Source organism: Canis lupus, chromosome 15 (genome assembly GCF_011100685.1).
Source record: "Canis lupus familiaris isolate Mischka breed German Shepherd chromosome 15, alternate assembly UU_Cfam_GSD_1.0, whole genome shotgun sequence".
NCBI lineage: Eukaryota > Metazoa > Chordata > Mammalia > Carnivora > Canidae > Canis > Canis lupus.
The window spans coordinates 14,022,307-14,034,785 of record NC_049236.1 but is presented as its reverse complement, the minus strand read 5'-3'; the positions used below and the strand labels follow the sequence as shown (position 1 = coordinate 14,034,785).

Sequence of the window (12,479 nt, the reverse complement as noted above, 5' to 3'; positions counted from 1 at the left end):
GTTATGTGGCCAATCACAGTCAGGCTGCGCGCAGACATGGGCGAATGTGAAAGCTGAGAGGAACCGCAGATATGGGACCATGTGGTACCACGATGATCAGTGCCACCCACAGACAAGGACCCCGCCGTGGCCTCAGAGGAGACCTGGGGCCCTGATGTCTACCTGGAGTGCGGAAGAGGAGTGTGAGACTGGGGAGAGAGGAGATCAGCTCGGAAGATTTGGGCTCACACACAGCCTCATCTCACAACACATGTGTGCGTGCATGCATGCACGCGTGCACACACACACATACATGCATGCACAAGCATGCACAGCGGGGAAATGTGCTTTTTCTCTGCTGTTGCCTTAGATCGAATCAGAGATGCTGGACAACAGGGAACAGAACGTACTGGAGTAAGAGCCTGGGGTTAGAACTACTAGCTGGTGGGAAGAATCTCACCGTGGAAACCTGTTCCACCACTTCCTAGCTGCCTGCCCTTTAACAAATTAATCAGTCTTTCTCACCTTCCACTTCCTCATCTGATAAAAACAGTCCCTACCCCCTATGGTGTTGGGAGGACTGATGGAGATGGCTGATGTGTCTGAGGCACTTCATACATAGTTGTTATCATTCATTTATTCATCCGATCCTCGTCTCCAGAGCCCTGCCTCTGTGCCAGACCTTGTGATCTGGGCCCCGGTGGGGAGTCCAGAAAGGCCTGAGATACACCTTCTGCCCTCAAGGGGCTCAGTCTAGCCAGGGAGGTGGAAGTGTCATCACACTACTCCGAGTCAGGTGCTCAGTTAAGAAAATCCCTGGAAGGTGCTTTTGTGTGGTGAGCTAGGGCTCGAAGGGCGTGTTCAGGAATCAGGAGCTGTCGCTCTTGTTTTCTTGTTGTTGGCGTGATCATGTCTGTGACCTGTGCTGGCTGTCTGGAGCCCGGAGAGGGGAGAGATGCCCTTTTACGGACTTGTTGGGAAGGGTCCTGTTTTGGAGGAGGCGTCAGTTGAACTCACCTTGTTGGAGAAGGAGGAATTTGGCAGGTGAAGGGGGTGGAGGGAAGGGTGTTTCAGGTGGAGGGCCCAGCGGCTGCAAAGGCAAGGCTGCGACAAGGGGGAGTGGCAGGTAACCTGAGATTGCTGGGTGCTGGGGGAAGGGAGGGCATCCGGCTGGAGGGGTGGGCAGAGGCCAGACTGGGAAGGTCTTGGACACCTTCAGAGGACCAGTGAGCCGGGGCAGTTGTGGCGCTGAGACAGAGAGAGAGAGAGAGAGAGAGAGAGAGAGAGAGAAAGAGGTACCTCTCTTGGCTTTAGTTAATAAAGACTTGTCCTGCATCAAAAACTGTGAGAGCAGCAATAATTAAGTCAATTAAGATGTCACCACATCAACAGCTACGAGTATTAAGGCAACAAAGCCTCACAGGGGTGGGGGAAGGGGATGGATAAAATTACTTCTACACTCTGTTCCCTCTTCCCCACCTGAAGCTTGTGACACCTTTCAGGGCCTGGCTCTATCCCCACATCCACTGGAACTCATGGATGAGGCTCCCCACCCTCAAAAAAAGAAAGAAAGGAAAAGATATAAATGTGAAAATCACCAGTAATCCCACCTGCTACCTCCCAGAGATAACCTCTGTTAACATTTCAGGGTATAACCTTCCAGCCTTCTTTTCTATGCATATTTATACATACATTACAAAAATGGGATCATATCATGCATACTGTTACCTATTTCTTCCACTCAACGATATATTGTGAGCATCAGCACACACAGATACACATCATTGTTTCAAACTGTGGCACGGCTTTCCACTGGCGGCATGACTGGCCTCTCGTTTACTCAACTAACCATCTCGATGGACAGTGAGGTTTCCAATCGTTTGCCACGTAAGCAGAGCCGTGATGAACATTCCTGTACACACTTCTGCATATTTGAAGGATATGTTTCTGGAAATGGAATTGTTGAGTTAAATGATGCTCTTTCTAAAGGCCTTTGATGCAGGAACTAAAAAAGCTCTTTTGTCAGTGAAGTAGGAGAAGGACCATTTCCCGCTCCTCTAGATAACCCTGGCTAATTTTTTTTTTCATATTTGTGAATCTGATGGGTGAAATAAAATTGTATCTTATTGTTTCTGTTTTTATTTCTTTGGTTACAAGGAAGGCTGAGCTTTTTTTTGTCATAGGTCAGGTGGCTATTTGTGTTTTTCCTAATAAGTTGTCTCTTCAGTTACGTTGCAGTCTTTTATTAAGGTGACCATCTTTTTGTTTCTTGAAAAGAGCTCTTTATATATTATGGACATTCTCGTACTTTTATTTGTGCTATTTATTATTTTTAAAATCAATCTTGCTAGGTCATAGATATGGTAAAGATTTTTCCAGGTTTGTTGTTTGCTCCTTAGCTTTGTCTATGGTATATTCTATTATACAGTGTTTAAACACGGTGTTGCCCTGTCTGTCCTTCTCTTCACTTAGATCTCTGCCCTTGGGGTCATGTTTATCAGTGCATAGAGTGGGCCTCTGTAAGTAAACATTGTTGGTAGGTGTTACATGTGAGTGTTGACTCAGAAATCTATAAATCCAGCCCTCAGCTCCTGACTTGTATATCCACCTGCCAATTCAACACCCCTACTTGGAAGTCAGATCCATATTTTACAATTAGCATGTCCCCCCAAAAAACCTTGATGTCTATTGCTCCCTTCCCAGACCCCCTTCTCCCTCAATGCTCCTGGCTCAAGAAAAGATGCATCTTCATTCAGTTGTTCAGGGATTTTCTTAACTCAGCCACACAAAATATCCCCTTTAAGTAGCCTCTACACCCAGTGTGGGGCTTGAACTCACAACCCCGAGATGAAGAGTCGCATGTTTTACCGACTGAGCCAGCCAAGACCTGGCGTAATCCTTTTTGACCTCTTTACCTTACAGTTTATAGCTAACCTATCAGTAGTCCTGTTGATTCTTCAAAAGATGTCGTGAATCTGACCACTTCTCACCAGGTCCACCCCTACCGCCTGGCGGAAGGCACCTCAGTTGCTGGCCTAGTCTTCTAGGAGACCTGGCCAGAGACCTGGTCTCTTCTGCTTTTCTTCTTCTTCTTTCTCTCTCCTTCCTTCCTTCCTTCCTTCCTTCCTTCCTTCCTTCCTTCCTTCTTCTTTCTTTCTTTCTTTCTTTCTTTTTTTTCTTCTTCTTCTTTCCTCCTCCTCCTCCTCCTCCTCCTTCTTCTTCTTCTTCTCAAAAAATTTTATTTATTCATGAGAGACACAGAGAGAGAGGCAGAGACATAGGCAGAGGGAGAAGCAGGATCCCTGCGGGGAGTCCGATGCAGGACTCGATCCAGGGACTTCGAGATCATGACCTGAGCTGAAAGCAGGTGCTCAAACGCTGAGCCACCTAGGCGTCCTTCTGCATTTCCCCTTGACCCTCTGCAGTCTGTTCTCTGCAGCCAGCTTTTCATGACAAATGGTATCACATTACTCTTTATTCAAGACCCTCCAGGAGTCTCCCGTCACCAGCCCACTGCTTACAGTGGCCCTGTGGAAGCTCCAGAAGCTATCTTGGAGGGGTGGGCAGGGTGGGCGTAGTGGTATCTGGTCTCTCCTCTCCCTCCAGTCCCATCCCCTTCGCTCGCTCCCTCCCCCTCTGTGTTCCAGCTACCCTAGCTTTCTTGCTGGTCCACAGACACACCAAGCTTCTTCACGCCTCAGGGCCTTTGTCCTTGCTGTTCCTTTTGTCTGGAAAGCCTTTCCCCCAGAACTTCACATGGCTTCCTTCAAATAGCAGAGAGCCCTTTCCTGACCTCATGTTCTAAAACAATCTTCCCTTTCCCTCTCGTTATTCTCCTCCTCTGTCTTATTTTTCTTCAGAGCACTTGTTCCTGCCTGACATTATTACATGTATGTATTTGCTGTTCTGTTGTCCTCCTTTGGAATGTAAGTGCCATGGACGCAAGGACTTTGTTTGGGTGCTTCATACATATTTACTGGATGAATATGTGTAATATATAAATGTGTGAGAGTGGAAGGTTTGTGTGTGGGTATGTCTGCTGCATGGATAGATATCCGTGAGAGTGTGTGCAGAACCATGGGAAGAATGACACTGAATGGGTAAATGTTGCTGAGTTTGTGTTTGAGGGTGACCACCTCTGTGAGTGCCTTGCTGAGGATGTCCACGTACGGGTATTTGTGTGTGAAAGGTGTGTGTGCGCGGGCGTGTACGCTGTGGATGTTTAGTGGTGTGCAGCCTGAGTGTCTACTTCAGTGAGGGTGGGGAGCTGAGATGCTTTGGCAAGTTCTTCCTCTTACCAAATGGACCTGCCCTTGCCCCCACTGCCCCCCTTTCCCTCCTACACCCAGGAAACGGGAAGCACCTGTTTCTTTGGGAGACTGCAGACATGGGACCACATTCCAAAAGTGACATTTCAGGCTGACATGCAGTGGACTCTCAGGTGAGGACTGTGAAGGTCCAGAGGAGACCTGGGGCTCATAGGACCTCATGCTGAGCTGGGCCGTCTCAGTAGGAAGGATGAAGATTTGGCTGCCAAAGAATGAGGCGGAAGCCGCGTGTGCAGGAGGGGCCCTGATTTGGCTGTGTGGCCTCCGTATGGCCCTGCTCTTTCTCTAAGCCATAGCAGAGCCATCTGCAAATGGGGTTGGTTTGCTCTCGGAGGAAATGGTAAATAGAGGAAGGTAACGGTAGTGAATATGTAGCAGTCAGTAGTCTTATGTCTGTGCGGCACGGGAGGCTCTAAGACCCTACTATCTCGTCGGAGTAAATGCCTCTGTGTCCTCAGTCCAGCTCTGGACTTGGCCCCATGTGGGCTCCACTAGGTGTTTGTTGAATGAATAGAATAGTAAGTGTGTGAGTGAATCAATGAAGGTACAAATAAGAAAGCACCTGGGTGCTTAAGTGAAAACACGTCTTCAGAGAGCAGCAATGGGGCTGGTAAATCACAATGACTAACATTTTCTAGCACACGCCATGTGCCAGGCCCTGTGGTTAAGCCTTCTCTAAATCCCTGCACGATCTCCTGCAATAGGTACTATGATTAGCCCCATTAGCAGATGGAGAAACTGAGGGTCAGAGAAGATAAGTGACTTGCCCGATGTCACACAGCTCTTAAGTGACCGAATTGAGATTCCAGCCCAGGCCGTCTGACCCCAGAGCCCAGAGAGGAAGGAGCTCTTGGGGGCGAGGGGGCGTCCAGGGTCTGGGGGGGCTAGAGCAGGGTGCCTGCTTCATGCTCCCTCTCCCTGCCGTCCGCAGGCGCACGCCACGATGCAGCACTACGGGGTGAACGGCTACTCGCTGCACGCCATGAACTCTCTCAGTGCCATGTACAACCTGCACCAGCAGGCGGCCCAGCAGGCCCAGCATGCCCCGGACTACCGGCCGTCGGTGCACGCGCTCACGCTGGCTGAGCGCCTGGCTGGTAAGAGCCCTGGGGATGGGGCCCTGGGGACACAACCGTGGGGGCGGCGGTCCCCGAGGGGTGGGGGGCGGAGTGCTGGCCGTGTTTCCTGTGGGGGCCCTGGACGTCCCAGGTCACTCCGCGATACACAGAGGTGCCCATGCAAAACCTCTGCGTGAGCATCCAGAGCGCCCCTTATTGGCTGGCACAGTGCCGGGCGCTGGGGGGGCCTTCAGATTCCCTCGACAACCCTGCGAGGGGACTCCTTAGCCCATCTCACAGATGGGGGCATGGGAAGGGAGCAGCCCCAAGGATTAGGGCTGGGCACAGGGGTCCCACAAATAATTACAGCACCCATGTTTTGAATGCTGATTCTGCATCAGGGGCTGTGTGAGACTTTGTGAGTCAAATTACTCAGGTCTGATAAAGAGGGGTTGTTATCTCCCTTTTATGGACAAGGAGACTGAGGCTCAGAGAGGTTCAGTCTAGGTGGGGGTGGGCCTGGGTGATGGCTAAAATATAAGCTTTGCAGTCTGGGCCTGTTTACCTCTCATCTCTGAGCCTGCGTCTCCCCTTACAAAGTGGGGGCCAGAGGCTGGCCAGGAAGTTATTTGAGGTAACGTATGCAAAGTACTGGGCAGAGACTAGAAAGTGCTCAGAAGTCATTATTGCTCAGGTCCCAAGGTAAGTGCCCACGAAGGAGTGGCTGTCTTGTGTCCCCCTCTGCCTTCAACTGACCATTGCCCTGCCCTGCAGCCTCTTCCGGGGCCTGAGAAAGATTTGACAGCATAGGCGAGGGGCATGATTCCTGAGAGGTGGTGCCACCCACTCTCTCCTGTCCCAGGTCAAACCTTGAGTGGCTGGTGAGCCGCCTTGGGCCCAGCACCGTGCCAGGCAGTACTCTGGGGGCTTGAGAGCACCCCTAGAGAGAGCAGGTGTTCAGAGACGCATAGGAGAGCATGGCAGGGGGGTGGGCAGGATTTGGTGGTGGGGCAGCTGGTACAGTCTAAGAGGACTTCCTGCAGGCTGTGGGGCAGGAGCCAGGCCTGAAAAAGGAATGACTGGTGAGGGGACCACATGAGCAAAGGCATAGTAGAGGGACAGGATATGAGGACCCTGCCTGGGAAGAGGTGCTGGCCTGGAAGGGAGGATGGAACAGCCATTCCTACTCCTGGAGACCCTGCCAGGCCTCAGGGCAGGGCCCAGTGGATAAAACTGAGCCCCTGGTTACCTTCTCCAGATCAGTGTGGGGCATTCGTCTCCAATGTGGGAATGTGGCTGTGGCCTTGGCTATGCTGCTTCCCTGCCTCGGAGTGAATTCCCTGTGTGTGAATTCCCTGTGGTGACACCAGCTTCTCACTGTGCCGGACACAGAGGAATCAGGGATGGAGGCTCACCTCTGCTGGTGGGGTAGAGGAACTGGGATGTTTGCGCCCTACTCCCATTCTCTACTTCTCAAGAAGGGGGACATGAGCTCCACGTGGGCCTTTGCTTGGAGGCCTCACCTTCTGGCAGAAAGTTTTGCCGATGGTACAGACAGCCCGGCCTCCCCTATGATCACCCACCCTTATGGTCCCTGGGGCCAGTAGCGGGATGTCGAGCTGTTGCTCTCTCACCAGGGTTCGGCCACCTGAGGGATCCCCAGTCCCCAGGTAACCAGCATGCACTCAGTCCAGGCTGGGGTTAGTAACAATTTGTGAGAAGTTCAGGGCTCCCTTTCAACTGAGGAAAGAGCAAGCCAAAGTCTGAGCCTTTCTGGACACCCAGTTGTTTCCTTCCTCATTTAGAATGTTGTGGATGACTCCCCAGTCCCTGGAGTACAGGGGAAGGACTCTGGTAGCCCTCAGATTCTCTTCAATATAGACCATCCAGGATCCATTTATGGATGATGGGAGCCTGGGGAGACAGGTTACTGTCCATCCACTGGGGTCTAGTGAAGCAGAAGGGCTGATAGGCAGACCTCTATCCTGAGTTGTTTCCTTTCTTTTTAAAAAAAGTTTATTTATTTGAGAGCGAGAAAGAGAGAGAAAGAGTGTGCGAGAGAGCATGAGTGGGGGTAAGGGGCAGAGGCAGAGGGAGAAGCAGACTCCCCACTCATTAGGGACATAGGGCTCGATCCCAGGATCCTGGGATCACAGCCTGAGCCAAAGGCAGATGCTCAATCGACTGAGCCACCCAGGCACCCCTGAGTTGTTTCCATGTTAGCCCTGTAGAAGCTGTGGTCCACGAGCTCGGTCTTCCCTCCAAGCCTGTGGTGCTTAGAACTTAGTCTTTTTGTCCTTCTTTGCGGAAGCAGCCCAAAGGATCAAGACTAGATGCAAAAACTTTCCTGTGCTCTGAGGACCCTGCCAGAGCCAGATTTTCTGTTGAGGAGACATGCGAGCAGGGGCCTCAGGTCCTGCCAGCAGAGACTCATAGGCCATCTGGGATCAGGAGAGTCATACCCAGAGTCATACCCAAGAATCAAGTGCCAGTGAATTAGGCCTACCAGTCAGCCCTCTCCTAACTAGACCTTGCAGATACGTCCCAGCTGCCAGCCTGGCCTCGCATAGTCAGAGGCCAGTATTCTGTTAGTATCCAGAATCTGAGGGTCATGGGGTATCAGAACCTTCATGACACCAAGGTACAGATTACTAGCGTCGTGTAGTCTGAGAATCTTATACTCATTGCATCCGAGGACTTTAAGGATCTTAGAGCAATGTCCACCTACCCACCGCCAAACCAAATGAGGAAGACCCCTGTCAATCACATTCCTGACAGCTGTTCATGGAGATCAGTTAGGCCTCTGTGGTCCTCGTAGTGAATGTGGGCGTGGAAAGATCTCGAAACCCCAGCCATGTGGAGAGAAGATGGGTGGTTTCCAAGGGGAAGGGGCCAGGATCCAGCCTTGCAAGAGCCTGGGTGTCCACAGTGGGTCAGAGCAGAGTAAGATCCAGAACCCATTTCCCATAATTATTTTTTTTAAAGATTTTATTTATTTATTCATGAGAGACACAGAGAGAGAGAGAGAGAGAGAGAGAGGCAGAGACATAGGCAGAGAGATAAGCAGGCTCCATGCAGGGAGCCTGATGTGGGACTTGATCCCTGGTCTCCAGGATCATACCCTGGGCTAAAGGCGGCACTAAACCGCTAAGCCACCTGGGCTGCCCCCATTTCCCATAATTAAATGGGCCCCCTCTCCTTGCCCTCCAACGGCTGTACATTTCAAGACATCATCTTGGAGGCCCGCTATGGCTCGCAGCATCGCAAACAGCGCCGCAGCCGCACAGCGTTCACTGCTCAGCAGCTCGAGGCCCTGGAAAAGACCTTCCAGAAGACTCACTACCCGGACGTGGTGATGCGTGAGAGGCTGGCCATGTGTACCAACCTGCCGGAGGCCCGGGTGCAGGTAGGGCCCCGTTCCTCCAAGGAGACCTTGCAGACAAGCACCAGGCCATCTGCCTGGCTTCCCGCCGCCCAGGAGCCAGGCGTCACTGCCCTCTCCACCAGCGCCTGCAGCTACAGGAGGGCAGCTTCCGAAGGGATTGAGGGTGTGTGGAAGGGGTTGAGGGTGTGTGCTTCCCGGGGGTGGGGGGAGCCCCGTTAGCACGCATGGCCCCTCTCGCAGCACCAGAACCACAACCCGCAACTCCTCTCCCATCCTCAGGTGTGGTTCAAGAACCGCAGGGCCAAGTTCCGGAAGAAGCAGCGCAGCCTGCAGAAAGAGCAGCTCCAGAAGCAGAAGGAGGCCGAGGGCTCCCATGGGGAAAGCAAGCCAGAGGCCCCAACCCCAGACACCCAGCTGGAGACTGAACAGCCCCCAAGCCTGCCGAGTGGTGACCCCCCTGCTGATCTTCACCTGAGCCTGTCTGAGCAGTCCGCCAGTGAGTCAGCCCCCGAGGACCAGCCAGAGCGGGAGGAGGATCCTCGGGTAGGGGCGGAGGATCCCAAAACGGAGAAGAGCCCTGGGGCTGAGAGCAAGGGGCTGGGCTGCAAGAGGAGCAGCCCCAAGGCAGGTGAGGCTTGGCAGGTGCCTGTGCTGGGGTGGGGGTGGGGGGGTGGACCGGGGTGGGGAGTGGGGTCAGCTTCTAACGTGTGGCGCTCGGCCCTGACCCCCCCCCCCGACCCGTTAGGAAGGAGTGGGCCACTGGCTATTCACTCTTTACTTGCTGAATCCTGAGAAGGTCTTGGGGGGTCTGGGGAGGGTTGGGGGAGCTCGGGGCAAAAGCTATTTATCAACCACTATGGAAATGCGATGGCACTTTAACGACCAGTACAGACACCCCAGCGCGTGTCCAGTGAGTGCCACACCGATCCCGGGATCGTCACAGAGACCCAGAGGCCGGTTTCAAGGGGACAGAGCTGCGGCCTCAGACACACATCCTGAGGCCCGGCAGGGAGCTGGCGAGGGGCAGTGGGCGCCCTTGGGAAGGAGTCTCCCCAAGAAGTCAGGCTCGGGGCCCTCGGGGGCTCCCCACAAAGCCCGGCGCCCAGGGATGCTGGGGGGGCCGAGGGCGCCCCTCCTGCCGGCCTGAGGCCCGGCCCGGTTCTCTGCTTGCAGATTCCCCGGGCGGCCTGGCCCTGGCCCCCGCGGCCCCCGCGGCCGGCGGCCTCCTGGGCCCTTCGCACTCCTACTCGTCGTCCCCGCTGAGCCTCTTCCGCCTGCAGGAGCAGTTCCGCCAGCACATGGCGGCCACCAACAACCTGGTGCACTACTCGTCCTTCGAGGTGGGCGGCCCGGGCCCCGCCGCGGCCGTGCCCTACCTGGGCGTCAACGTGGCCCCGCTCGGCTCGCTGCACTGCCAGTCCTACTACCAGTCGCTGTCGGCGGCCGCCGCGGCCCACCAGGGCGTGTGGGGGTCCCCGCTGCTGCCCGCGCCCCCCGCAGGCCTGGCGCCCGCCTCGGCCGCCCTGAACAGTAAAACCACGAGCATCGAGAACCTGCGGCTCCGGGCCAAGCAGCACGCCGCCTCGCTGGGACTCGATACGCTGCCCAACTGACCGCTGGCCGCCGCCCGGCCGTGGGGGTCCCGGGCACCCCAAGGAGTTACCTCCACGAGCCCAGGGAGCCCGGGGGCCTTGGGGTCCTGCTCGCTGTCCCCTCCCCAAGCCCCCGCCCCAGGTGAGGCCCGCGCTTGCACACCCTCTGCATGGCCCTGCTCGGATCCCGGGGAGGCCCGAGTCGGGGGTGGGCAGGCCAGGGCGCCTGCGGCCTTCCGCGGGGAGCGAGGCCCTCCATGGCCACATCCTGCCCCTGCACGGCCTCCTCCCTGCCCGCCGCCCTGCCTCCCCTCTGCCCCCTAGTGAGTTGCTGTGTGGAATGTGACATATAAATATAAATATATAAAGCTATATTTTCAGGCCCCCGCCTGCCCCAGGCCCCCTGTAGCCCTTGCCTCCCCTATGGCGCCCACGGGGCTCTCCTCTCTGTCTTCCTCTCCCCTGCGCTGCCTCTGTCCTGTTGCCCCCCCGCCGTGCCCCCCTCCTGCCCGCTCCCACTTTCTCTCTTGGTGCTGGCTGTGTGGTGGTGTCAGTCCACAGGCTTCGTTTTGTTTGGGATTGTGACTTTTTAGTCGTAGTAATTCGGCTTCTCCCCGTCCCTCCTCTCCTGCTCCTTCCCCGCTGCCGTCTCCTCCCTGCACCGGCCCCTCTCTCGGCTGTGGGTCCCTTTCTGCCCCCAGTGGCGGCGGCGAGGCCCTGGCTGGAGGCCTGGAGGCCCCGCCGCCCGCCCGGAGCTGGCCCTTGCCCCCTCAGCCGCCCTCCCTCAGGCCCAGCATCTAGAAGGGCTCATGCGTCGCGCTCTCTTCTCTCTCTCCTCAGCTTTGAGGCCCCATCCCAAGGTGGAGGAGGAGGGGAGTGGAGGCAGGGGTCAGGCTGAGGCTGGCAGCAGAAGGCCGCACCGCTGCCCATAAGAGCCCCAGGACACAGGCCTGCTGCCAGCGTCAGCCGGGACTGACCTCGGGGCTCCAGCTGGTGAGGCTCCTCTGGCCATGGGAGGCCGCCAGGGACGGGGCGCCCCGAGAGAAAGAGAGGCCTCTGCAGAGGAATGGGGACAGGCCTCCTCCCCCACTCCCTGGTCCCCAGGCTCAGGGGGAAGAGTCCATCGCAGGGTGAGCCTGAGTCAGGAAGGAAGGCTGAACTCGAACTCCTGATCACAGTAAGTGCGAACCACACCACAGTGCGTAGGCTTGGCCTCTCCTGACGTGGGGTCCCAGGGCCGGCGGCCGCAGCGGGGACTTCGGGCCAGCTGGGCCTGCCATGGGAAGGGGTGTTCCTGTTCATGGCCGGGAACCCAGCTCAGCAAACTCCCTCCCAAGCAGTGTGGCCTTGAGGCCGCCGGGAGCCCCTCTGGGCCTGTTTCTCTGTCTGGGTTAGATGGCCTGTAGTGTCCCGTGGAGCTGTAACATTCTGCATGTCTGTGCTCACTGGGCCTTGCAGGGCGGAAGTTTCTAGCTAACCTGACAACTGCAAGAAGGCTCTCAAAGGTATAGGGTATAGTGGATGAGTTGGGAAATCACTGTTGCCTTGCTATGGCGTGATGAGTGGTGCGTGTAGAGGCCTCTGCACGGGCATGGCCAGTCTCGGGCCCCAGTTTCCCAGCAAATAGAATAAATAGAATGGGTCCCTTCTAGTTGAGAAGGTCTTGAGTTATGGTGCCAGCCTCTGAGGTCGCCCCACTGCTGTGCCTTCATGTAGTGTCGGGGGCTCAGGGCGAGCGGAGGGCACAGATTCCGAGTCATGGTCCCCAACCCTTTGTGGCTCAGCCCTGAACTCTCTACCCCTGCTAGAGAAACTGCATCTGGAAACTGGGGTGAAGATTCCTCAGGTGTGTCTCTTTTCCCTGTGGTAAGGGGTAGGAGGTCGTCTATAGGTGCCAGGTAGGATTGGTTTGCGGAGGAGTCAGTGCCCATCATCCTTGGCGGGGGTGTGGGGGTGATCTATCTGAGCTGGGGCAATGGAGAAGGCTTTTGGTGGGAAAAAAGTGAGGAGGGTGGTAGCCTGGCCCAGGAAGGCTCGTTGAACAAGGCAACAGAGTGAGCTGAGGCGGACAGTGGGGCCGTGGGCCCTGGTTCCACGGGAGGCAGGGCTGAGAGCCCTGAATCCAGGTGAAGCACCT

At 55.7% G+C, this 12,479-nt stretch overlaps 1 protein-coding gene across 1 annotated transcript; it reads left to right on the top strand.

Annotated features, from left to right (window-relative positions):
• Positions 1 to 5,241: 5,241 nt before the first annotated feature.
• On the top strand, positions 5,242 to 10,498 carry DMBX1 (diencephalon/mesencephalon homeobox 1). Its single transcript, XM_038557579.1, has 4 exons — positions 5,242 to 5,404; positions 8,593 to 8,771; positions 9,030 to 9,378; positions 9,924 to 10,498. Exons 1-4 carry the CDS (start codon positions 5,251 to 5,253, stop codon positions 10,361 to 10,363), a joined length of 1,122 nt encoding a protein of 373 aa, XP_038413507.1. The 5' UTR covers positions 5,242 to 5,250; the 3' UTR covers positions 10,364 to 10,498.
• Positions 10,499 to 12,479: the final 1,981 nt, after the last annotated feature.

Excerpts from the sequence above, each read along its gene's own strand:
- DMBX1 (XM_038557579.1), top strand. The coding sequence starts at position 5,251 with ATGCAGCACTACGGGGTGAACGGCTACTCGCTGCACGCCATGAACTCT. Across the intron at positions 8,772-9,029 it reads TGCCGGAGGCCCGGGTGCAG|GTGTGGTTCAAGAACCGCAG; the intron begins GTAGGGCCCCGT and ends TCCCATCCTCAG. Across the intron at positions 9,379-9,923 it reads GAGGAGCAGCCCCAAGGCAG|ATTCCCCGGGCGGCCTGGCC; the intron begins GTGAGGCTTGGC and ends CTCTGCTTGCAG.